Consider the following 25,668-nt stretch of genomic DNA (forward strand, 5'->3'; position numbering starts at 1 on the left):
ATTTTCCTTTAGAATAAGGAATGGTAACAAAATATTAAGGATTCAGTTACAAAAATGATTGCAAGGTCAAAGTGATTTTGCGTATATGTGCAAAAATCATTGACACAATGGGGAAGTTTCAGAAACCAGTTCATAAAGGTGATGGGATCCTGCCTATTATAAATGAGGCATAGAGTACAAAAACATAAAAGTTATCAAACAGTGGTTTGGCCTCAACAGAAGTATTGTATTCTTCAGTTCACTGCACTTGAGGAAGGACATAAAGGTATTAGAAAGAGTATTTAAAACTAAAAGTGAGAATGCTTCGAGGGATGATGAACTTCAGTTACAAAGGTAAATTGGGCAGGAGCTGGGGCTATTCTCAATTTCAGTTCTGCAAGGCGAAGAGATTTGACAATGGCTCTCAAAATCATGAGGGGTTTAGGCAGAATAGATCTGGAGAAACAGTTCCTTTTTTTAATTTAACCTGTTTTTCTAATCAACCTGTTCAGAGATGTCAGTACATATATCTGGAGCAGGTGGAACTTGAACGCAGGTCTCTTGGTTCGGGTTAGGGACACTACCACTACGCCACAAGAGAGCTCCTCAGAAACGTTTCCTTATTAGTAGAAAGGTTCGGAATCGGAGGACTCCAATTTTAAGTTGATCGGTGAAAGAATTTAAGCTAATATGAAAAAACATCTTCTTGACAATGAGTGTTTGGCATCCCAAATCATTGCCTCAATGCATTAGAAACTGTGGTGAAGTCAGATTCAATTGTAGCTTTCAAATGGAGATTGGATACTTTATCTGAAGAGAAAAGAAGGATGTTTGACTGGTGTGGACGCGATAGGCCAATTGCCCACTTTGCATGCTGTGAAAGCTCTGGTTCTAAATGTAGGGAAAATTGGGGCAAAAGATGGGAGTGTGGCACCACCTGAGTTGCTTTTGTAGAAGCACAAAACAGCCACAATCCACCAAATGGTTTCCTTTTGGATCAGTTGCAATGCTTTGATTCTAAAAAATAAGCCCCTTAGTAGGGAATAAATGGGAGATACTTTAATTAAAGAAGCGGTTAATGAGTTAAATAATTCCATTCTAATTAAGAAGAACATCCAGAACGAGAGGGCATAGGTTTAGGGTGAGGGGGTAAGATTTAAAAGGGACCTGAAGAGCAACTTTTTCATGCAGAGGGTAATGAATGTATGGAATGAGCTGCCAGAGGATGTGGTGGAGGCTGGTGCAGTTACAACATTTAAAAGGCATTTGGATGAGTGTATGAATAGGAAGGGTTTAAAATGATATAGTCCAAGTGCTGGCAAATGGATCTAGATTAATTTAGGATACCTTATTGGCATGGACGAGTTGGACCGAAGGATCTGTTTCTGTGCTGTCGTCTCTAGAGCTCGATAAGTGAAGCAATCAAAAATAGTAAAACATAAGAATATAAAATCCAGCCGGACGGTGAAAAGATGAAAGGCACACATTAGAAGTAATGAGAAATTGGAAAGGTAGAAATAAAGTCGAGGGAACTGAAGTGAAAATGGAAAAGATTGAAAAGGTAGTAGACCAACTGGTATTGTGAAGAGAAAAACCAGGACAACATCCTGAGCGCATAAATTTCTCCACTCTGTCAGAATTGTGATCTGATGACCTAAACCTGAACGGTTAAATCACCTCCCTCCCACTCACTTACTCCCTTCTGCTAAATTTGACTGTTGACCATATTTGGGTGCTGCAAGGAAAATGTTAGATAGACAGTAACTAAGGACTGAGATTTTAAATCAATGATCTGTACCTCCAGAGCAATTTGAGGTACTGGTCCTGATACGGCAATGAAAAAGCCTTTATCCCATTTGGATATATTTAATTTAAACTTGGGAACCTGTGCTGGAAGGACTACTAATCCATAACAGCACTTGGTCTTTGAAATAACTTGAATGAACTCAATTTGCAGAGATTTCATAATGATCTTATTTTATGCAGTACCAAAGCATAAAGGCTCACAGCAAAACTCTTTAACTGAAATAATGTATTTTAAAGTCTGTGAGTAACTGCGCAGGTTTTGCATATTGAAATGTCCCATTTTGATAATGCTAACTATTTGTAATTTCTAGTATTAAAAGTTGAAGATGTAATGGGAAGTCACATTGAAGACCCAATTACCTTTTGGGGCCAGGTAATACAAATGTAATTTCCTTTTATGTACAATAAAATAGTTTTGTATTCTAGATTCCTGGAAGAGTTTGTGAGAGTGTATAGCTTTAGGAGACCACAAAGTATGTACATAGTTCAAAAGATGGGCTTAATAAAATGTTACATCACAAAGACATGTTTGTCAATGTTTCTGTTCACCAGCTGCATCTACTCGTCTTGCTCTATGGCTGCGCAATGACTTTTATCATGGCCCGTTTTCCCTGAACTGAATGTTTTTTAAAAAGCAAATTTATGGATTCTACATCAATAGGTTGTGTCAGATTATTCCACAATTTGCTAATCCTGTGCAAAATGAAAAATACTCTAAACTTGCCTTCAGTTCATGATGTAGTACTTTAAATTTGCACTTCCATGTTGTTATTATTTGGCTGATGAGTTGAAGTAAATTCCATCTATTTGTTTTACTTTTTCATTTATGAATGGTTAGTCTTTAGGAAAAGCAGCCCTTTATCTAGGTACAGGGAGGTGATTGCTTTATAGTATTGTTATTAGACTAGTAATCCTGATATACTCGGGCTAATGCTGTGGGGGCATGTGTTCAACTCCCAAAGCGGATGGTGGAATTTTTATCCAAGTAATAAATCTATGATTAAAAATTAATTTAAAGGCTAGTCATTCTTCTGGAATTATACCTTGCAGGCAATGCCTCAGACCCACCAGAGGTGATCATGAGACATATGATTTTGATGGGCCAATTGGACATTGAGCCTGCCACTCAAAAAGATCTGATAATCTTCAACTCTACTTTTCTGCCTTTTCCCTACCACCCATGATTCCTTTAATGATTAAATATCTGTCTTTTTTCAGACTTGAACCTACTTAACGATCCAGCCTTAGCAGCCCTCTGGAGTGAAGAATTCTACAGATTCAAGGCATTCTCAGCCAAGAAACTCTCTTCCTTATCTCGGTCTTAAATGTATGACCCCTGATTCTGAGATTAGACCCTCTGGACCTAGACTCTCCCAAAAGGGGAAACAATCTTTCTACATCTACCCTGTCAATACTCTTAAGAATCATCTTTGTTTCAAGAAGGTCACTCCTTGTTGTTCTAAATTCCAATGAATGCAGGCTCAGCCAAAACAACGTCTGCTCATTAAGATGATCTCTCCAAACCTGGGATCAGCACAGTGAAACTATGTAAAGCTATTCCAGCTGTGGTCTGACTATCATGTAAAGCACCCTACTTGGACAATCCATTCTTTTGGAATAAAGGTCAACATTGCCTTCCCTATTACCTGCTGAACTGGGATGCAGGCTTTTTTTGCACTTCTAAATTCTTCAATTATGTAGTTTTCTGCAGTCTTTCTCCATTTAAATAATATTCATGTCCTCTATTTTTCCTGCCAAAGTGCATCATCTCACATTTTTCTACATAATATTCCATTATGCCAGGTTTTGACCTTGTGCTTAATGTGTCTGTGTCCTTTTGCAGACCCTTTGTGTCATCCTCAGCACTTGGTTTCTCACCTAGTTTTGCTTTTCTCATCCAAGTCATTTGTCTATTTTGTGGCACAACATTGGTGTACACTTGGGAGGGAATTGTCATGGGAGTTCTCAACATTGACTCTATGGCGTTTCATGGCATCAGAGATGGTAAGTCAGTGGTAATGCTGATCACCATCTTCTGCCAGCCCTGCCCTCACCCTTAATCTCTGCCCTCACCTGATAAATCATTTCTCCTCTGAAAGATGAGCTGAGAGTGACAAAGGGAATAAATGTACGCTGGGTGTATCATCAGGAAGAATGTGCTAGCTGAGTTCTAAAGGACAGGCCTTTAGATAGTCTGTGTAAGTGTTGAGAACCAGCAAGAGGAAAAACTGTACTTGACTTGTGCTCACTCATCTACTTGCCACATGCCTGTGACCATATCGGTAGGAATGACCACTGCAGAAGTCCTTGTGGAAAAGTTCCTGCTTCCCAGTGAGGATACCACACTCTGTCATGTGGTGCTACTGCTATGCTGAATAGATAGATTTTAGCAAGGCAAACCTGGGCACCCACAAGATGCTGTGGCCGTCATCAGAACCGTATTTGACCATGATCTGGCCTCATGGCCTGGCATATGTCCCAATCTACGATTACCACCAAGCCAGGAGGGTGTGGCTGAAGCAGCACAAGACACAACTTTAAAAAAGAGGTGTCAATTTGGTGAAGCCACAACACCAGTCGCGTTGAGTGCCAGTCAGTATAGATAGCATGTGAGAGACAGATAGGTCATCTCACAACTGACGGATCAAATCAAAGCTCTACAGTCCTGACTAATCAAGACATTAACTGGTGGATAACTGAGCAACTTGCTGGTGGAGCTAGTTCCATAAATATACCCACCGTCAATAATAGGAGGCCCTAGCACATCAATGCGAATGGAAAGGCTGAAGCATTTGATATCGCAATCTAAAGTCCCATGTGGACAATCCATCCTGTCGTCCTCCGATAGCATTGTAGTTTCATGCCCAAATTAATTCTAAACCTTTCTTTAAATGTAGCTAAATCCTTGGTAGTATTCCATGTGCAGCTGTGGATCCAAAGATTTGACTGCGCTTTTTTCTCACGAGAATGTGCAATATTTGTATCCTTCCATTTCTTGGTAATTTAACTTTTGCTCAACAATAGAAAATGAAGTTTACTCTTATTGCTTGGATAATCTTTTCATCCAGTTGAATGCATTCTCTTAGAGCTTTACTCTTAAAATATGCCAAGGAGCCAAATTATTTTTCTGCTTGTTTTCCTAAATGTTCTCATGTTAGGGTATATAATTATTCTATTACCAGAGTCAGGGTCATGTAGTGCTTCCTTTCTTATTGGAGTAGCAATAGTTTAACTGATGGAACGTTTTTGAACACAACAAAATATGCTTTTTATTTATCACCAAAACACTTTCTCTATCTCAACCTATTTTGTATAATTAAGTCTTCTGCAGATACAATTTTTGTTAAAATATGTTAGTCTAATTATACTTCACATTTTATCTTTAATTTTTTTTGCACTGTTCAACTAGGGGATTAGCAAGGAACCATTTTCAATGATGGATTAGTTCCATGCTAATCTTCAATTTAATCCATAGAGATTCCGTATGGACCAGTTTTATATTTAAATTCTTATGCTTCAATGAAGCTGTATTGTCTTTACTACTGCTACCCACTTCATTTCCTTCTTTAATATTGTGTCTTTTTGCTGATGCCAAAAGTGCACTCATCCATAGTGTAGTTCAAGTAAATGTATTTTATAAAGTGAGCTTTTGGTTTGCTCATGAAAAGAAAGCGAACTTCCTTTCACAACCACCTTCAGGCTGACCCAAAACAGTTAAAGCAACTTATAAAATAATGTTTTTTTTAATTTGGATATTAGTTGTACCATTGAAGTTGTAAGGTCTGACCAACTTGAATGGTGACAATGCAGTTGTTTGTGTCATTGGTAAGGGGTAAATGTTGGTCAGGATACCAGGGAGAACTCCCTTGTTCTTAGAATAGTATCGTGGTCATTCTTAACTGAAAGAGCAGAAAAGGCCACAGTAGGCTGCAGCTAGGAACTGCTGAGAGCAGACCACGCAATCAGAAAAGATTTGAGGGTCAGAGGGTGGAGGATGTGGGCAAAAATCAAATTGGGAGGGAGGGGGTCTGGGATTGGAGGGGTTATTAGAAGGGAGGATGAAATTATGGGTTGAAGGGGGAGACAGTCAATCGCATGCATCAACGGGTGCACCAGGGAGAGCAGCATCCCTAGGTACAAGTTGATGCACGTATCAGATTGTGATTTGTGATGAGAGGTCATGGCTGGCAGATTTCTTTAAGAGATTGGGGTGTACTCTCGCTCATCACTTTTTCTTGAGTGCTGCTATAAAAAGAAGGAACCTTCTGCAACCATTTAGTTTTACTTAAGTTGCTGAATGTCCCAAGCCTTAAGATTTGCAATAATTAAATTAAACTCTCAGTTTACATGATGGGTGCCTGATTTTCATATTGTAATGCAGTGTCCCATTTCTGCAGAAAGATATACACCGGTTTACCACTAAACTTTGCACAGTAAAACATTATGATTGTAATCAGTTTGGACTGCATTTTGCAGTTTAAACAAAAATCACCCTCTTTTGTTTGCCTGTCATGAAGGCGTTAACATTGACCCCTATGTCCTTCAGCCCAGGTCCCCTCAAGAATTTTCTACATCGTATGCTTAGAACTTATTTTAGATATACTAGATATTACATGGTGGCTAGATTGTGATGTAGTTTTCACTCTCTTGAGAGTAGGTTGATCTCTTTATTGGAATCAAATGCATAACATGACACTTTTACACCTGAATTCTAAACTGCTAAAATATTGTTAAATTTACATCTTGTATTTATTTCATTTCTAGCCAATTGAATTAATTGAAGATCTTCTAAAGATATCTACTGCTTTGACAGAAATCTGCCCATTTGCTGCCAAGGTATTTGGAGATCCTGCTCCTGGAAAGGTATTTTACAAATTGAGATAAATTGATGAAGCCGCTATTTAAGATAGTTTGCACCCCTATCCCCTCCACTTCAAGAAGAGAGAAGGCAATTCTGGATCTGGTATTGTGTAACGAACCAGAATTGGTTAGAGACCTCGAAGTGAAGGAGCCATTGGGAAGTAGTGACCATAATACATTAAGTTTCAGTCTGCAATTTGAGAGGGAGAGGGTACAGTTGGAAGTGACAGTACTTCTGTTGAATAAAGAGAACTATGGAGCTATGAGGGAGGAGCTGGCCAAAGTTCAATGGCGCAATACCTTAGCAGGGATGACCGTGGAGGAACAATGGCGGATATTTCTGTGTATAATGCAGAAGTTGCAGGATCAGTTCATTCCTAAAAGGAAGAAAGATCCCAGGAGGAGGCATGGGCGGCCGTGGCTGACGAGGGAAGTTAAGAAACATATAAAGTTAAAAGAGAAAAAGTATAACATAGCAAAGATAAATGGGAAAACTGAGGACTGGGAAGCTTTTAAAGAGCCACAGAGGATTATTAAGAAGTAAATACGCAGAGAAAAAATGAGGTAAGAAGGTAAACTGGCCAATAATATAAAGGAGGATAGTAAAAGCTTTTTTAAGTATGTGCAAGGCAAAAAAATGGTTAGGACTAAAATTGGGCCCTTGAAGACAGAAACAGGGGAATATATTACGGGGAACAAAGAAATGGCAGAAGAATTAAATGGGTACTTCAGATCTGTGTTCACTGGGGAAGACACTGGGAAAGACACTAGCAATCTCCCTGAGGTAACAGTGGCTGAAGGACCTGAACTTAAAGGAATCTATATTTGCTAGGATTTGGTGTTGGAGAGACTGTTAGGTCTGAAGGTTGATAAGTCTCTGGGGCCTGATGGTCTACGTCCCAGGGTACTGAAGGAGGTGGCTCGGGAAATCGTGGATGAGTTGGTGATTATTTTCCAGAGTTCGATAGATTTGGGGTCGGTTCCTGAGGATTGGAGGGTGGCTAATGTTATACCACTTTTTAAGAAAGGTGGGAGAGAGAAAGCAGGAAATTATAGACCAGTTAGTCTGACCTCAGTGGTGGGAAAGATGCTGGAGTCTATTATAAAGGATGAAATTACAGCACATCTGGATATTAGTAATAGGATAGAACAGAGTCAGCATGGATTTATGAAGGGGAAATCATGCTTGACTAATCTTCTGGAATATTTTGAGGATGTAACTCTGAAGATGGAAGAAGGAGATCCAGTAGATGTAGTGTACCTGGACTTTCAGAAAGCTTTTGATAAAGTCCCACACAGGAGGTTAGTGAGTAAAATTAGGGTGCATGGTATTGGGGGCAAAGTACCAGATTGGATTGAAAATTGGTTGGCGGATAGGAAACAAAGGGTAGTGATAAACGGCTCCATTTTGGAATGGCAGGCAGTGACCAGTGGGGTACCGCAGGGATCCGTGCTGGGACTGCAGCTTTTGACAATATATGTTAATGATATAGAAGATGGTATCAGCAATAACATTAGCAAATTTGCTGATGATACAAAGCTGGGTGGCAGGGTGAAATGTGATAAGGATGTTAGGAGATTACAGGGTGACTGGACAAGTTAGGTGAGTGGGCAGATGCATGGCAGATGCAGTTTAATATGGATAAATGTATGGTTATCCACTTTGGTGGCAAGGACAGGAAGGCAGATTACTACCTCTATGGAATCTATTTAGGTAAAGGGGCAGTACAGAGAGATCTGGGTGTTCTTGTACGCCAGACAATGAAGGCAAGCATGCAGGTACAGCAGTTGGTGAAGAAGGCTAATAGCATGCTGGCCTTCATAACAAGAGGAATTGAATATAGAAGCAAAGAGGTGCTTCTGCAGCTGTACAGGGCCCTGGTGAGACCACACCTGGAGTACTGCGTGCAGTTCTGGTCTCCAAATTTGAGTAAAGATATTCTGGCTATTGAGGGAGTGCAGCGTAGGTTCACGAGGTCAATTCCTGGAATGGCGGGATTACCTTACACTGAAAAACTGAAGCGACTGGGCTTGTATGCCCTTGAGCTTAGGAGACTGAGAGGGGATCTGATTGAGACATATAAGATTATGAAAGGATTGGACAATCGAGCAGCAGGAAACATGTTTCTGCTGATGGGTGAGCGCCGAACTAGAGGACACAGCTTAAAAATACGGGGTAGACTATTTAGGACAGAGGTGAAGAGAAACTTCTTCACCCAGAGAGTGGTGGCTGTGTGGAATGCTGTTCCCCAGAGGGCAGTGGAGGCCCAGTCTCTGGATTCATTTAAGAAAGTTGGATAGAGCTCTCAAAGATAGTGGAATCAAGGGTTATGGAGATAAGGCAGGAAGAGGATACTAATTAGGAATGATCAGCCACGATCATATTGAATGGCGGTGCAGGCTCGAAGGGCAGAATGGCCTACTCCTGCACCTATTGTCTGTTGTCTATTTTGTGCTTTCCTTATGGCATCATTCTATAAATAAGCAAAGGATTACTTTGGAATTTTCTTCATATGGCAGCAACTCACTTTCACTTTGGTATAAAAATAGCCATGGTTTCTGGATTTAGGGTTACACTGATTGGTCTAGACATAATTGCTATTAATTGCCTTTTTGTCCTGTGTGCAAACTGGATTCTGAGTTTGTGTTAAAGCCCTAGCTATTCATTTAAATTTATTAGTGATCTGAATGCAATTGTCATGGAAACTATTTGCTAGTCAGTGGGCAATACGAAGGTTTGTACAGGTGATAAGACATAAATGAGAAAAATAAGTCCCCCGCAGATTTGCACTTCATAGCGGGATGCCATTTATTATGGATAAATGGCATATGTATGTGTGGGTTGACTGTGCAGGGTTGTAAACATAAAGATGTCAAATGAGAGAGAGACCTACATTTTGAAAAATGTAAATCTCTGAAAGTTCTTTACCTGTGTTGTGAAGCTGAACAAAATACAAACAAAAACATTTGCTTAGAAATAGACCGTTCGGTCCAACTTACTCATGTTCTGAAACTAAACTAGTCCCACTTTCATGTATTTGGCCTATATCCCTACAGATCTTTCCTAATCATATACTTATCCAAATGTCTTTTAAACATTTTTAACTATACCTCCATCCATCACTTCCTCTGGCAGTTTATTTCACACACAAACCACTCTGAGTAAACATATTGCCTCTTGTGTTCTTTGCAAAACTTCCTCCTCTCATCTTAAAAATGTGCCCCCTAGTCTTTAACTACCCCCACCTTGCTATTCACCTTCTCTATTCCTTGTGATTTCATTAAACCTCTGTAAAGTCACTCTTCAACCCAACAGAAAAAGTCCCAGTCTGCCCAGCCTATTTTTATAACTCAAACCCTCCATCTTGGTAAATCTTTTCTGAACACTTCCTTAAAATGGAACTTTGCACCAAAACTGGATACATTCACATTGTGGTTGATAGCAACAGGGGCTTTCATCCAGGGTTTCTCAAAGATTTCAAGATGTCCACCAATGTGTAGACAAAGCTGAAGTTTTTTTTATTCCAATGAAGTATGTTAGCACTCATTCTCAAACTGATGCACTCCACAGAGCTTGGAAAATACACTGAGGTCAGTGGAAAGTGGACAGTGTTTTGAAGCTGTCATTAGCTTCATGATGTTTGGAAAACACAAGTTGTTATAAAACAGCCCACAGCTGAAGGACCCACCTGGAGACAGCCCTTCCTGGTGAACATAGATTTTTCCTGCTCTTCGGATGCTGCCTGACCTGTTGTGCTTTTCCCAGCACCACACCCTTGGTGTCTGATTTGGGAATAGTTATCTACCCACCTGGAAGCAGCATGACTTCTAGCTAAGTTCTAGTTTCCCTTGTAGTGCGTAAGGACAGTGGGTGATAAATATGGTTACCCATTTAGATTCAATCTTAACCCCAGGCTATGCTGCGTTGGGGTTGTCGATGAGTTATTAGCTCTGTTTTTGAAGGTGCAGAATTTTGTATAATTTGAGTCCTCCTCTGGTCTTCTCTCTCATTTGCTTTTCTGATACATTAATGACTGCATCAATGCTGCCTTCTGCTGTGGTTGTGAACTGGAAAACCTCAATGATTTTATTTCCAATTTTTACCCTCCTCTCAATTTAATCTGGTTTATCTCTGACTCTTCAGTTGATTCCTCTGTTTGTATTGCTGGAAATAGACTATCAACTAATAGTTAATACAGACCAACAGACTCTCAAAGCTACCTCAGCTGCACTCACTACCTTGTATCCTAACTCCTGTAAGAACTCCATTCCATTTTCCCAGCATCTGTTGTGTTGACATCACCTTGCACATAAGCCCTTATTGATACATCTTCCTTTTGCTCTGCTGATGATTCTCTAACAGCATGGTTGACAGGACTCTCTCTCAGTGCATGAAATGGATTGGATACAACAATCTCGCATGCCTTCTTTCTTCCTAGAACATCTGTTAGTCCCTTTGGCCTGACTTCTTACCCCATTAGCCTCCATATTCAACAGATCATTTTCTGCCAGCTCCATATGCAGTTCTGTCAGCAAATACATCTTTCCCTGTTTTCCCCTTTCAGCATTCTGGAAGGACCATCTCTCTCCTGTCCTCATCCTGTGACATCGTAACAGTTTACTGTTTGCATTTAGATTTATAAATGTGCTTTGCGATCCTTTTAAAAACACATTCCAATCCCCAGTAGCAGGTACCTGATATCTAATCCTGATTTCCTAACAGTGCATTGGAATGTTAAAATCAGCTCTGTAAGGAAGTATCTGATAGCCGAGCAAGTGCGATGTGGATACTAAAGATCTTGCTTGTGCCCTGCTTCTCCAGTGATATAGCAGTGATTAATGTTCTCCCAGGTTAGGTGTTTCCTGAATATTTATCTAGTTTACACCTTGCATTATGAGGTTTTGATGAGATCTGAAACTTAGTTTATGTCCTGCTTTAAAATATCTATTCAACCTACTAATTTGACTGTTGTTTGTAAACTTATTGTTCGGTAATTTCTTGACTATTGTACACATTTGTATCATGTAATAGCTCTTTTACAGGGAACAAAATGGAGATGTTTTTATTCTTGCAGATTTATGGTGGATTATATTCTGAAGACCAATGTTGGTATAGGTGCAAGCTGAAAAAGATGATAACCAATGAAAAGGTATTGCATACAGTCAGTTGTGCTATAACGCATGTTTCTTCAACACAAATTGGCTTTAACATGATTGAAGAATTTAGACCGTTGTTTGTAGAATGCGAACTTTCCTTACCTGTATTGGCTGTAATACAATTCTGGCCCCAATAGCTGAAATGGTGCAGCTACTGTGCGATTTTCTTATAACGCGAGATCACGCGAGAACTGTTGTGTTATATCAGAACTGACTATACTTGGATGTATTGTGTTTGTGCTTTGGGTGATCTGACAAGTTTCTGTATTAAAAACACTTTACCCAATGCTGTTGCTGAGGAGGACAAAGGGACACAAAATTTGATAACGGTTCAACCTGATTTTATTAACAAAATTTTCTTTATTAAAAACACTGAGCGTTTCCCAAATTTCCACAGTACTGCTCTCTGACTAGCTCTATCCATCTGAGAAAATATATTGCCAAAAACAATCCATTTAATCAAATTAGGCTGTTGGAATCTCCTTCCTCTCTGATGTAGGGACTGGCTGTCTTCCACAAAGGTGGGTCTTGCAGGTCACTCTGGATCTTCTGGGTCGTCTTGGGTTGCTGCACATTCTTCTGCCATGCGTCTTGCTGTGAGTCCTCACTGAGAGGGTAGCTTTGAGGTGTGTATTTTTATCCCTGCTTGCCCCTGAGTTTCCAGAATATTCTGTGACCATTGGCCAATGCAGTCATGGGCACAGTTCAAAGCATCCAATGCGGTCATGCCAACACTTTGTTGCCATGCCAGGAATGTGTAAAGTACACCTTCTCAGGCACTTGCTAGAAGTCAAAGTGTCAAAAAGTCTGTTTGATGCTTCTCTAATACCCAACTCTTGAACTGGTTACTGGTTCCCCTGCACCTTTTGTAACCTCTTTGACCTTAGTTTTCACTGTTTTCTGTTGCTGTTGGCTGCTATTGAATTTAATTTGGCCAATTTTATATTAGGTCCAATTTTTCTAGCTGTGGGTCCATTTTAGAGTGTCCAATTTTGAGCCTGTGGGTTGCTTGAGCACAACGGGCAGCACGGTGGCTCAGTGGTTAGCACTGCTGTCTTGCAGTGCCAGGGACCCGGGTTTGAATCCAGCCTCGGGCAAGTGCCTGTGTGAAGTTTGCACATTCTCCCCGTGTCTGCGTGGGTTTTCTCTGGGTGCTCCGGTTTCCTCCCACAATCCAAAGATGTGCAAGTCAGATAAATTGGTTGTGCTAAATTGCCCATAACGATAGTTGCGTTAGTAGGGGAATGGGTCATGGGTTACTCTTCGGAGGGTTGGTGTGGACTTGTTGGGCCGAAGGGTCTGTTTCCACACTGTAGGGATTCTAATCTAATCTAAACTTGTATTCTTCAAAGTAGGTGTCTGTTCCAGCAGGTTGACATTTGATTTTGAATGTGGTAGTTGTTTCACATGACCCAGAGTATGCATTTTTGACATCACAGAATCACAGAATTGTGATGTGCTGAAGGATGACACTTTCTCTGTTGTGTTTATGTTGGATGTCTGACAATTTTGACTCAATGTCAAACTGTTAGCTTTTCCCTGTAACCCTGCATGTTGTTTAATCCAATGCCCTCTTGAATGCCTCACTTGAACCTGCCTCAACTATACTTATAGACAGTGTATTCCAAACCTGGACTATTATAAAACCAGGGCAGTGTTGCTGCAACTGTACAAGGTATTGGGGGTGAGATCATTGCTGGAGTATTGCATATAATTTTGGTCCCCTTACTTGAGTAGGGCTGTAGTTGCTTTGAAGGGTTTTGCTACAACAATGCATTTTCATTAAAGTGCTTGGAGAAAGTGAGAACTGCAGATGCTGGAGAGTCGGAGCCAAAAAGTGTCGCACTAGAAAAGCGGATGAGGTCAGACAGCATCCGATGAGCAGGAGAGTTGACGTTTTGAGCACAAGCCCTTCATCAGGAATACAGAAGGGAAAGGGGGCTGAGAGATAAATAAGGGAAGTAGGGCTGAGGGGAAGGCAATAGGTCAATGCAGTTGGAGGTTGAACGGTCCTTCAGGAGGGTGGTGTGGATAGGTGGGAAGGAGATGGGCAGGTCAAGAGGGCAGTGCTGAGTTAGATCTGGAAAGTGTTGGGGGAGAGGAGATGAGGAAACTGGTGAAGTCGATGTTGTGTGGTTGAAGGGTCCCAAGGTGGAGGATGAGGCGAGGCGTTGTTCCTTCAGTTGCCAGGTGGCTTTGATTAGGCAGTGGAGGAGGGCTTGCATGTCCTTTGGGGAGTGGGAGTGGGAGGGGGAGTTGAAGATCGGTGGGTTGGTTGGTTGATGCGTGTGTCCTGAAACCCTCAGCAAGTTGGCGTCCTCTTTCGCTGATATAGAGGAGACCACCTTGAGAGCAACGAACACCATAGCTGAAGTGGGAGGATGTGCAAGAAAGTCTCTGCCTGATGTGGAAGGATCCTTTGAGACCTTGGACGGAAGTGAGGGGGAGCTGTGGGTGCAGGAATAGTCTCTGCGGAATGGTATCTTTGATGCGGTGTGATTATAGATGGTGGAAATGGCAGAGGATAATGTGCTGTATACGAAGATTAGTGGTGTGGAAGGTGAGGACCAAGGTAATTCAATTCTTGTTACAGTTGGAGGGGTGGCGTCTGAGGGCGGAGGTACGGGAAGTGGGCGAGATATGCTGGGGCACTGTTGATCACGTGAGCGGGGTAATTGCGGTCTTTGAATTAGAAGGCCATTTGGAATGTCCTGGAGTGGAATTGCTCCTCCTGGGAGCAGATACAGTGGAGGAATTGGGAATAAGGGATAGCATTTTTACAGGAAGGGGGGGGGGGGGGTGGGAGGAGATGTAGTCAAGGTAGCTGTGGGAATTGGGTTTGAAACATGTTGAGTCAGCCACTGGAGATAGAGACTACCCTGGTCGAGGAAGGAGAAGGAGGTGTCAGAGATGGTCTAGTTGAACTTAAGGTCAGGGTGGAAGGTGTTTATGAAGTTGATGAACTGTTCAACCTTCATGTGGGAGCATGAGGTGGCGCCTAGCAGAAGAAATGTGGAGAATGGTGCAGGTGTAACTTTGGAAAATGGATTGTTCCATGTACCCAGTGAAGGGCCAGGCATAACTGGAGCCAATGCAGGTGCTCATAGCTACCCCTTCTAGTCTGAAGGAAGTGGGATGTTTTGTTGATGTTGAGGACCAGTTCTGCCAATTGAACCAATGTGTGGTGGTTGGGGTCTGGTTGGGTCAGCGGGGAGGAAGAAGCTAAGGGCTTGGAGGCCTTTGTTCTGGTGGGTGGACATGTACAGGGACTGGATGTTCACGGTGAAGATGAGGCATTGAGGGCTGGAGAAACCAAAGTCATACAGGTGGTGTAGGGTGTGTGTGGTGTCCCAAATATATGTCAGGAGTTGCTGGACCAAAGGGGACAGGATGATGTCAAGGTATGCAGGGATGTGTTGGTGAGGCAGGAGCAGGCAGAGACGATGTGTTGACCAGGGCAATTGTGTTTGTAGATTTTTGGGTAAGAAATAGCAGTGTGGATTTCCAGAACTGAGGTTGGAGCTGGATGGGAGATCCTCTAAGGTGATGGTCGGGGAAATGTTGGTTTGGTGACAGGAGGTGAAATCGTGGTCGAGGAGGTGTCCATGGGTTGGCGCTTGGCTTCGGTGATGCAGAGGTTGATGTGTCCGCTGGTTTATTTGTGAGGTTGGGGTTGGAGTGGAGGGAATGGAGGATTGTGCATTGGAGTGGATGAGAGGGGTGGGATAAGTTGAGGCTGTCTGTGTTCCAAGCAGAGCTTGTGTATTTGAAGCAATTTCTTTGTCCCCTTCCAGATAGTTGACAATGTGAGTAGTGAGAAAACAGAACCTGATGCAGTAAACTATTTTTCAGCCATCTAGGCACAATGCCCAGATTATTGTAGTTGATTCTGCAAGAGTTTTACAGAACATCATGTGCTCCTGGTTTTAAAGAGGATGCAAGTATTTGTTAGATGGTCTTCCCATTGAATCCATAGCATGTGATGGAAGCATTGTTAGCAGCATTTCTCTAATGCTATTGTGTGTTAAAAACTACCAAATTTATCTCTTTATTTCCCAGTGTCTGATGACTTATGTTGATTATGGAAATTCTGAAACTCTAAAAAAGTCATGTATTGTCGAACTTCCGGAAGATATGCAGTATCCTGGATTGGCCAGCAGGTTCAGACTCTGGGGTCTGCAGATTCCACATAATCAAGATGTAACTCCATTTGACCAGGTAATGCACAATATATTGATAGTGTTGATGGTGACCATGCAATGACTTGCTTCATGATGTGCAAAGTTTGTATAGTGTTTTGGTTTTATTCATAAAGCTTACAGCATCAGAAGATAAGACCTGTATGGCTCAAGTGATTTGATCTGAAGGGTCCAAACAGAAGAGTTGTTTCTTTTGCTCTTTGTTCTAGTAGTTCCATTAAATGTCACCAAAATTCTTTCAGTTTTGCACAGATATGCAAATTTATAAATAACTAAGTTGATTTGTAATAATTTGAGTGAACTTACAGCAACAACTTGTGTACTGCCTTTAATGTAATAAAACTTAGCAAGGCATTTCACAGGAGCATAGTAAAACAAATAAGCCTTATAAGGAAAGAACTCAGTTGTCCAAAAAGCTGGTCAAAGAGAAGTTTTAAGGAATGTCTTCAAGGAAGAAAGTTCGTCCAAGTTAATTGTAAAGTTGCATACAAATCCACTTGCCTTCCTTCAAGAGAATCCTTCCACTCAAATTGTCTGTCAGCTTTCCTGACCAATGTCTGTTTTCTATCCTTAGCATTGCTAGCCTGTCTTTGCTTGCTTTCTTTATTTACAGCAATTTCCTGTTCTGATAAATATTAAATGTCACTTAGAGCTTGGAAGAATAAGAGGAAATCTAATTGAGGTACACAAGATGCTAATGGGGATTGACAAAGTCAATGTAGAAAGGATGTTTCCTATTTAGGCAATCTGGAATGAGAGAGGGCATAGTTTTAGGATAAGGGGTAGCAGATTTAAAAGAGATGGGGAGAAATCATTTCTCTCAAATAGTTATGAATCTGTAGAATTCCCTACCACAGAGTGCAGTGGATCCTGGGGCATTGAGTAAGTTTAAGGAGGTAATAGTCAGATTTTTAATTAGTTAAAGCTGACAGGAAAAGTGGAGTTGAGATCAAGATGAGATAGTGTTCAGTGGTGGAGCAGGTTTGAGCAGAATTACTCTTGCTGCTAGTTATTGTTATGTTCTTAGTGCAACTTAGAAGTAGAGTGTGAAGTGAGGAAGGGAACAGAAGTGATCAGTTGCTTTTTGCATAAACCTCTACACCCTCCAGGGAATGTGTCCTTAAAGCCAGAAGTTTGCCTTTCAAGAAAAGTTCCTGAAGTTGGTACAAGTGTGGAACTCTCTCCAACAAAAAGTAGTCTTTGCTAGCTCAATTCACAATTCTAAATCTGAGTTTGTTAGATTTAGGCAGGTACTTAATGGAATTAGGATACAAATCAGCTATGATCTCTTGAAGGATGGCAGAACTGGCACTTGGTTGTCTATTTTACCATCTATAAGAATGCATTTAGGATCTTGTTCTATCATAACTCTGTAAATAGACCTTGGTTTAATCAACGCATTTGTTTGAGAAGAAATCCTTACCTCTTGCTACAATTAGCAAAACCTGATTTTATGGTTTTAAGGACAGTTGATGCTACGTAAACTGTTGAAGACAGCCAGTTAGGGAATGGGGGTAAAAAAAGGAATAGTAGTTAAATTTTAAATAGAAAGTGAAGTTTACAAATTTTTGCTACACTACTGTTTGTAGTTTGTAATTTGCTAACCAGGCCCTACTTTAAGTTAGCTCAGACAAATTGTGGCAAATTTGTGATCATCAAATTTAAGACCAAGTCATATTCCATACTCCAACAAGTGCTTTTACCTATAAAAGAACATGCTGAGTGGAACTGATGTTTTGATGTTTGACCACTGGATGTCACTTCTGCACTGAAAACAAAGTTAACTAGAAAAAAATTCATGGTTCGTGTGTAAGTAGAGGTCAGTGAAGGTCGTGTGAGTTTGTCGAGGTAGATTCAAGATTAATGATCAAGGCCTAGGGAATAGTTTGCTTAGTTATTCCTGGTACGATGTACAGGATAGATTTAAACAGATTAACGATTATACAATCTTCTTATTCAATAATAAGATAGCAGTGATGTTATTAGTGGACAAATCAAATCCCAGACTGAAACCTGGCTTGGTGTGATGGTGGCCTTGTGGTATTGTTGCTTTACCAGAAATCTCGAGACCCAGTTTATGTTTTGGCGTACCCAAGTTCAAATCCCACAACAGCAGATGGTGGAATTTGAAACAAATAAATACTTTGAATTAAAAACCTAACAACCTTGAAATCATTCTTGATTGTCAGGAAAAAAAGTCAGTCTGGTTCACAAATGTCCTTTTTCATGAAGGAAAGTGTTACCCTTACTGAGTCTAGCTTGCATGTGAGTCCAGACCCACCGTAATGTGGTTGATTCTTAACTGCATTTGGAAATGGGTGAACAAGCTGATAGAATAAGCTGCAAGAAAGGAGAAAAAGCATGAAACCAGGTGGACCATCCAACACCAACTTGGGCACTGGAAATTATAATTACAAACACACACTTGTCAACCCTGCAAAATCCTCCTTATTAACACTTGTGACTCGTGTCAAAATTAGAACTGTCTCGCAGGCTAGTCTCCTTAGAAATAACATCCAAACCCATGACCATTGCCACCTAGAAAGACAAAGAATAGCATATACATGGGAACACCACCATCTCCAAGCTGCTAACTGTCCTGACTTGGAAATATATCGCTGATCTTTCAGTGTCACTGGGTAAAACTCCTGGAGTGCTCCTCTTGACTGTGTAGTGGATCAAGAAGGCAGCTTGTCACCACCTTCTCAAAGGCAACTAATGATAGGCAAGATTAGTTAGTTGATCTTTCACACGACCATTTGTATTTGATGCCAAAGGTTTTGTTTTAATAAAAAGTAGAAGTTTATACAAAGATTAAAATTATAGGATTGCGGCAGCGCGGTGGCTCAGTGGCTAGCACTGTGGTCTCACAGTGCCAGGGTCCCAGGTTCCAGCTTTGGGTGATTGTGTCTGCGTGGAGTTTGCACGTTCTCCCCATGTCTGCGTGGATTTCCTCTGGGTGCTCCGGTTTCCCCCCTCTGTCCAAAGATGTGCAGGTCAGGTGAATTGGTCATGCTACGTTGTCCGTAGTGTTAGGTGCATTAGTCTGAGGGAAATGGGTCTGGGTGGGTTACTCTTCGGAGGGTCAGTGTAGACTTGTTGGGCTGAAGGACCTGTTTCCACACTGTAGGGAATCTAATCTAATCTTAAAAAACCTCTGTATAACTCAAAATACTTTGAAACATGATAAGATGATTCCACTAATCCTAACAGTATTCTTCTACTGTACTCACCAGAAAGAATTCCTTTCTCTGTCACATCTGTGGAGACAAATTTAAGTGTGGCTTCAATTCCATCCGTTAAAATTCTGCAGACCTCTTACTACAGCTAAGTATAGGCTTTCTCAGCTTCAAATAACCCTTCAGTGTATTGGACTTGGTGGTCTAGAATTTTAAAACTAAATGTGTTAGGCTGAAGTAATCTATTTCTTAACCATTAGAAACTAGCTCCCTTCTTTAGGAGCAACTGTTTTACACGTCTGACTTCAACCAGGACTTCTGCAAACCTCCCATACTGAAACTAAAAACCTTTTTCTCTTTCAAAGAAAGAAAATGGAACAAGCTATTCCTCTTCCCCAAGCCAAATATCCAGAAAAACATGCTGGATCTTTCTGTCTGAAACCTAATGCATTTCTGTTTATGCTGAAGGGCTTATGCTCGAAACGTCGAATTCTCTATTCCTGAGATGCTGCCTAACCTGCTGTGCTTTGACCAGCAACACATTTGCAGTTTTTACTCAAAGTAAAAAAAGCCCCAGTACTCTTCAGGAATACTTTCTCCAACTGATTTAAATAAATTCCTGCCTCTGGCAACTGTCTGTGTGGAGTTTGCACGTTGCCCCTGTGGTTTCCTCCCACAGTCCAAAGATATGCAGGTTAGGGTGAATTGGCCATGCTAAATTGCCCATAGTGTTAGATGTATTAGTCGTGGGTGAGTGCTGGGAAATGGGTCTGAGTGGGTTACCCTTTGGAGGGTTGGTGTGGACTTGTTGGGCTGAAGGGCCTGTTTCCACACTCTAGGGAATCTTTTTTTAAAAAAAAACTAAAAAAAATCGCATGGCGACAGAATAATTTGCAAGTTAGTCATTCAACCCATTCAGATACGCAAACCTAGCCCACATGTCAGTAGTTCGAGATCCAAATGCTTTAAAATTTTTTTTAAATCTATAACTCGCGCATCTTACATCACAATAGAAATGAAGGTTTCTTAATTCTTGACATTGGGGCAGATTTTATAGGATTGGGGAAACTATATAGACTTTATCTGAATTGGACAAGGTCTAATTTCATGGTATAAGTATTCAAGATAGAGAGGATTTAGTCAATAGAGGAGGAGCCAAAAGACTGAAAAATTAAAAATAAGTAACTATTCGCAAATAATAATGGATCTGGATGTAAAATGCACAGCAAAATGATGGCCAGATAGTGTAGACACTGATCCAACTACTGATATTTACAATATAAAGACTGCTCACAGGAAAAATGACAAATTAACATCGCCAAATATTCTCTGAAGTGATCAGCCTTGAAATTGTCTTTATTTATGGTAGGAATCTTGGAAATGGAATGGAATCTGTAATATTGCTGAGGTGACAGGAATTTTCAACAGTGCTAAGAATAACTTTTTAAAAATTGACTTTTTCAGAGCAGACTTTGACCTTATTAAGAAGAACTGTGTGGATATGGTTGAGTAACACAAATTGGAGGAAATAAAGTCTTCGTATTTACTACAAAACTAGATTCTGTTAACTATTTTCTAAACGTTTCCATTTTTAGCCCTGTCTGCCTGTTCAACATTACATATGAGTTCAGTTCCTTATTTACTGGATATCTCGCAGTGGATAGTTAATTGACTTTAATTGCTCTAATACATGGATTTCTTTTCTCCTTCCTTCAGGGAAGACGTTTTCTGGCCAGTTTGGTAAATGACAAAATAATCCGAGTTAATCACAGAGATACAGCTCAGGATGGAGCCTTCCTTGTACTTGCACAAAGTGATGCTCTAGATGTTGGACAAGAAGTTATGGAAAAGGGATTTGCTGAAAAGTACAGGACCACTTCTGCCCACAGCAATGAAGGAATAAAAAGTAACGTGGTCCCATTGATTTCTGGTAGAAATGCTGAAGGGTTTCAGGGATTTGGCAGTGGTTCACAGAGAATGAAGATTACCCTTGATTTGAGAAATGATCGGCTGGGAAATGAACCTAAGGGACGAGTAGACACCATTGAATATGACAGGGATCTAAGGCTGGATCATGGAAATACTCTTGTATGTTCATTGTAAGTACAAGATGCTCAGTATTATTCTGTTTTTGAAACATTAGTTAAGTTGATTTTAAGTAAACTCCTGTAAAGTAGTAATGCATAATCAAGAAAGGGGACTTGTTAGAAAATACGACAATAACTGTGAGAGACTTTGTACTAAGATCAATTGAATAAAGTTTTGAGCAAAGCCAGCCTGCAAGGTGAGTTCATAGTGTGTTCAATATAATTTCTCAGAGCAGCATGTTCTAGAGCAAACTAGGGAGCAAGCTCTATTAAAATGTGTAATCAGTCAAGATTAGTGCATGACCTCCTTGAAGAATGCTCTGGGCAACAATGTATACATGATAGAATTTCATGTTCTGTTTGTTGGTGAGAAATTTTGGTCTGAGGTTGGTTTCTTCAGCTTAAGTACTGCAATTTCAAGGGTATAGAACATTACAGCACAGTACAGGTCCTTGAAGTTGCACCAACCTTTGGAACCAGCCCAGCTCTGCAGCTTATCTATGCCCCTCTGTCACCTGCAACGTCCTTTGGCACTGTCGACAACTCTACCGACCTTAATGTCATCTGCAAAGTTACTAACCCATCCTTCTATGTCCTCAGCGAGGTCATTTCTAAAAATGACAAACAGCAGTGGCCAAAACCAGATCCTTGCAGTACACTACTAGTAACTGAGCTCCAGAATGAACATTTCCCATCAACCACTACCTTTTGTCTTCTTTCAGCTAGCCAATTTCTGATCCAAACCGCTAAATCACCCTCAATCCTATACCTCCATATTTTCTGCAATAGCCTACCGTGGGGAACCTTAGCAAACGCTTTACTGAAATCCATATACACCACATCAACCGCTTTACCCTCATCCACCTGTTTGGTCACTTTCCCAAGGAACTCCAAAAGGTTTGTGAGGCACAACCTACCCTTTACAAAACTGTGGTGACTATCCCTAATCAATTTATTCCTTTCTAGATGATTATAAATCTTGTCTCTTATAACCCTTTCCAACACTTCACCCACAACCAAAGTAAGGCTCACTGGTCTATAATTACCAGGGTTGTCTCTACTCCCCTTCTTCAAAAAAGAGACAATGTTTGTTATCCTCCAGTCTTCTGGCACTACTGTTATAGACAATGGTGACATAAAGATCAAAAGTTAAAGGCTCTGCAATCTTCTACCTTCCTTCCCAGAGAATCCTAGGATAAACCCCATCTGGCCCATAGGACTTACCTATTTTCACACGTTCCAGAATGACTAAAACCACCACCTTGTGAATATCAATCCTGTCTAGTCTACTAGCCTGTATCTCAGTATTTTCCTTGACAACAATATCTTTTTCCAGTGTGAATACTGAGGAAAAGTATTCATTTAGTGCTTCTCCTATCTCCTCTGACTCCACGCACAACTTCCCACTGCTATCCTTGATTGTCCCTAATCTTACTCGAGTCATTATTTTATTCCTGACACACCTATAGAAAGCTTTAGGGTTTTCCTTGATTCTAGCTGCCAATGACTTCTCATGTCCCTTCTTGTTGCTGCTTAGCTCTCTGTCCTTTTTTAGGTCCTTCCTGTGTGAAGACAGATTTCACCGAAATAACCTGGGAAAGTAAGTTGGGGAAGAAATTGTAGTAGACTTCTGTAACTGAACAAATATATTCCACAAGAAGGATGCACCATTGGTGGCTAATTCAGAGGCTGAGGGTGATATCATTAGATTAGATTAGATTACTTACAGTGTGGAAACAGGCCCTTCGGCCCAACAAGTCCACACCGACCCACCGAAGCGCAACCCATCCATACTCCTAATCTAACAATACGGGCAATTTAGCACAGCCAATTCACCTGTCCTGCACATTTTTGGACTGTGGGAGGAAACCGGAGCACCCGGAGGAAACCCACGCAGACACAGGGAGAACTTGCAAACTCCACACAGTCAGTCACCTAAGGCGGGAATTGAACCCAGTTCTCTAGTGCTGTGAGGCAGCAGTGCTAACCACTGTGCCACCCAATGGGAGGTCAGAAGATTGGACATCTTTTAGAAACCAGCAGAAACTGACTAAAACAGTAATATTGGAGAAATTCAAATGAGAGGAGAATAACTAGAAATATAAAACATTTTCACAAGAATATGAAAAAGATGTGATTAATGTGAGCGTTGCCCCCTTTAAGAGGGGGAGAGATTGGGAAATTAATTTGGGGAAACAAATGGTGGAGTTTTTGAACAAGTGGTTAGAGGGTAAAGATAAAACAATCTTAAAAAAAAAGTGAGTGTGAGCATGAGCATTTTGGCTGGGAGACTTGCAAAGCAGAATAAATGGAAAGAGAGAGACTGTAAAATCTGTGGTACAGTAGGATTTAAGCGTCCTTGTGCAACACTGCAAAACGCTAGCATGCAGTTGCAACAGATGATTGAGAAAGCAAATGGAATATTGCCTTTGATTGCAAGGAAATAGAGTATACGAGCAGAGAAGCGTTACTAAACCTTATTGACAGTGCATCTGGAGTGCACCACAATGTTGGCTCCTTACTTAAGCAACGACATAATTGCACTAGAAATGGTACAGAGAAGGTGAACGGAGATGATTGGATTACCTTGACAGTGAGAATATATTATGCCTATTCATTGGGGATTAGAAAAATTTGTCTTATTGGAACATATTCTGAGGGGCCTGGGTGAGGTTACATGCTGAGGGTTAGGGGTCTCGATTGGGATGAGAATTCCTCTAAGGCTTGTTAGACTTTGAACTTCTGGTTCCCATAAATCCAGTGGAGGCTGGATTATTAGATGGATTCAAGAATAAATTAAGCAGAGCTTTGATCAATAAAGGAGTCTCCAGTTATACGGGACAAGCAAAACAAAAATGTCATTAAGGTGAGACTGAGGTCAGCCATGATTTTACTGGACCATGGAACATATCTTGAGGGGCTAAATAGCTTAGTTCTGATCCTGTTTCTTACAGACACCAATTTGATTTGAGACTAGATTAGTAAATAGAAGATTGTCAATGCCTGAATGTTACAGAATTTTGCTGTGACTGGTTTTCGTTAGGTTAGTATCAATGGCAAGAGAAATCATGATCATTCAGCCTTTTTGAAATCAATGGACTTGCTCATAGGATTAATTAAATGGCTCTCTTTTGATGCTTAAAGAACAGTATAATAGTTAGCTGTGGGAGCATCTAAAAGAGAGGATTTATCTTTTCTTGTCTACCTCCAAATATGTGACATGGCACTTTAACCAGCTTTTCCAAGGGCAAGGCCAGCATTACTTGGACAGATGTCTGCATTCTATCAAGATCTCACAAGTTTTGAGGTTCTTTCTACATTTAAGTACAGATTTTGATTCTTCAGTTGTCACTCACTGCTCCAAACGAAACTAGACAAACTTATCAAATATTTGCTCTGTTGCAAAATATGTTTGCTTTTATACTGTGTTGAAACAAGTTTCATCAAAGTTGGTTGTTTTAAAGCATAATGAATGGATAGTGCAGAGAAGTCAAGTGATTTTCAGTAACCACTTCAAATCCGTTTTATTTTGAGGGAGAGAAAAATATCAGGTCAATGTCGTCCTGGAAAAAAGCTCAATATGGTGAAGATGCAACATGATCAAAAGTTACTTGAAGATCAAAATGAAAAGTTGAGAGTCAAAAATAGCAAATATCTCCAAAATTGCAATTTACTGCAGGGCCAGATTAAGCAGCAACAACATGAATTGAAGGTAAACTATTGTCCAATAAATGTGATTACTTACTTTGAGACTTTCTTAGTCTTGCTCTAAAATTTTGCTTTAAAGATTTTTTTTAAGCTTTGAAGTTGTTACTAAAAATGTGCAGGAAAACCTATTTATACGGAACTCAGCTTTCATGAAGCTGCAGGAATACAGAAATGAATATTGTCATTTTTGCTCTAGTACTGGCTGTTACTGTATGATTTTTCGAAATATATTGAGCTGACTGAATACATTTTTGAGGAAAAGGAAGAAACTATTACTGCTGGAATAGAAAATAAAATCCTGCCGTATTTAATACTGCAGTGTCAGGGAGAAGAGATATTAGTGTTTCAATAAGGATTTAGTTAGAATTGAAAAGGAAGGCGGAGAGCCTCTACATTGTGTTGGAAAAGTAGTAAAAGTATGTGGTTGTGATTTACCATCAGGGTTTGCAGCATTGAATACCAAACATTATTATTTTAAGCCTTTGATAATTAAGTGTGCACTTAACAGCATATTCATTTGTAGAAATTAATTGTGTTCCAGTCCAATACTTGATGTACAAGTTGATCAGACCTTTGATTTTTTTTTGTCTGGAAGATCCATAGGAGAGATGTGATTTTTCTGTAGGAGACCACATGACAGACATTTAAGAAAAGATTGAGAGGAAAATTAATCATGACGGTTAATTCAGGGAT

At 40.4% G+C, this 25,668-nt stretch overlaps 1 protein-coding gene across 1 annotated transcript in view; it reads left to right on the top strand.

The window, feature by feature from the left end:
- Positions 1 to 299: 299 nt before the first annotated feature.
- Positions 300 to 25,668, top strand: part of LOC132815931 (serine/threonine-protein kinase 31-like) — a 79,798-nt gene continuing 54,429 nt past the window's right edge. The window contains 7 exon segments of the mRNA XM_060825302.1: positions 300 to 333; positions 2,097 to 2,158; positions 6,550 to 6,648; positions 11,721 to 11,795; positions 15,862 to 16,020; positions 20,897 to 21,279; positions 24,802 to 24,979. Coding sequence (XP_060681285.1) covers positions 300 to 333; positions 2,097 to 2,158; positions 6,550 to 6,648; positions 11,721 to 11,795; positions 15,862 to 16,020; positions 20,897 to 21,279; positions 24,802 to 24,979 — 990 coding nt within the window.

This window comes from Hemiscyllium ocellatum, chromosome 5 (genome assembly GCF_020745735.1).
Source record: "Hemiscyllium ocellatum isolate sHemOce1 chromosome 5, sHemOce1.pat.X.cur, whole genome shotgun sequence".
NCBI lineage: Eukaryota > Metazoa > Chordata > Chondrichthyes > Orectolobiformes > Hemiscylliidae > Hemiscyllium > Hemiscyllium ocellatum.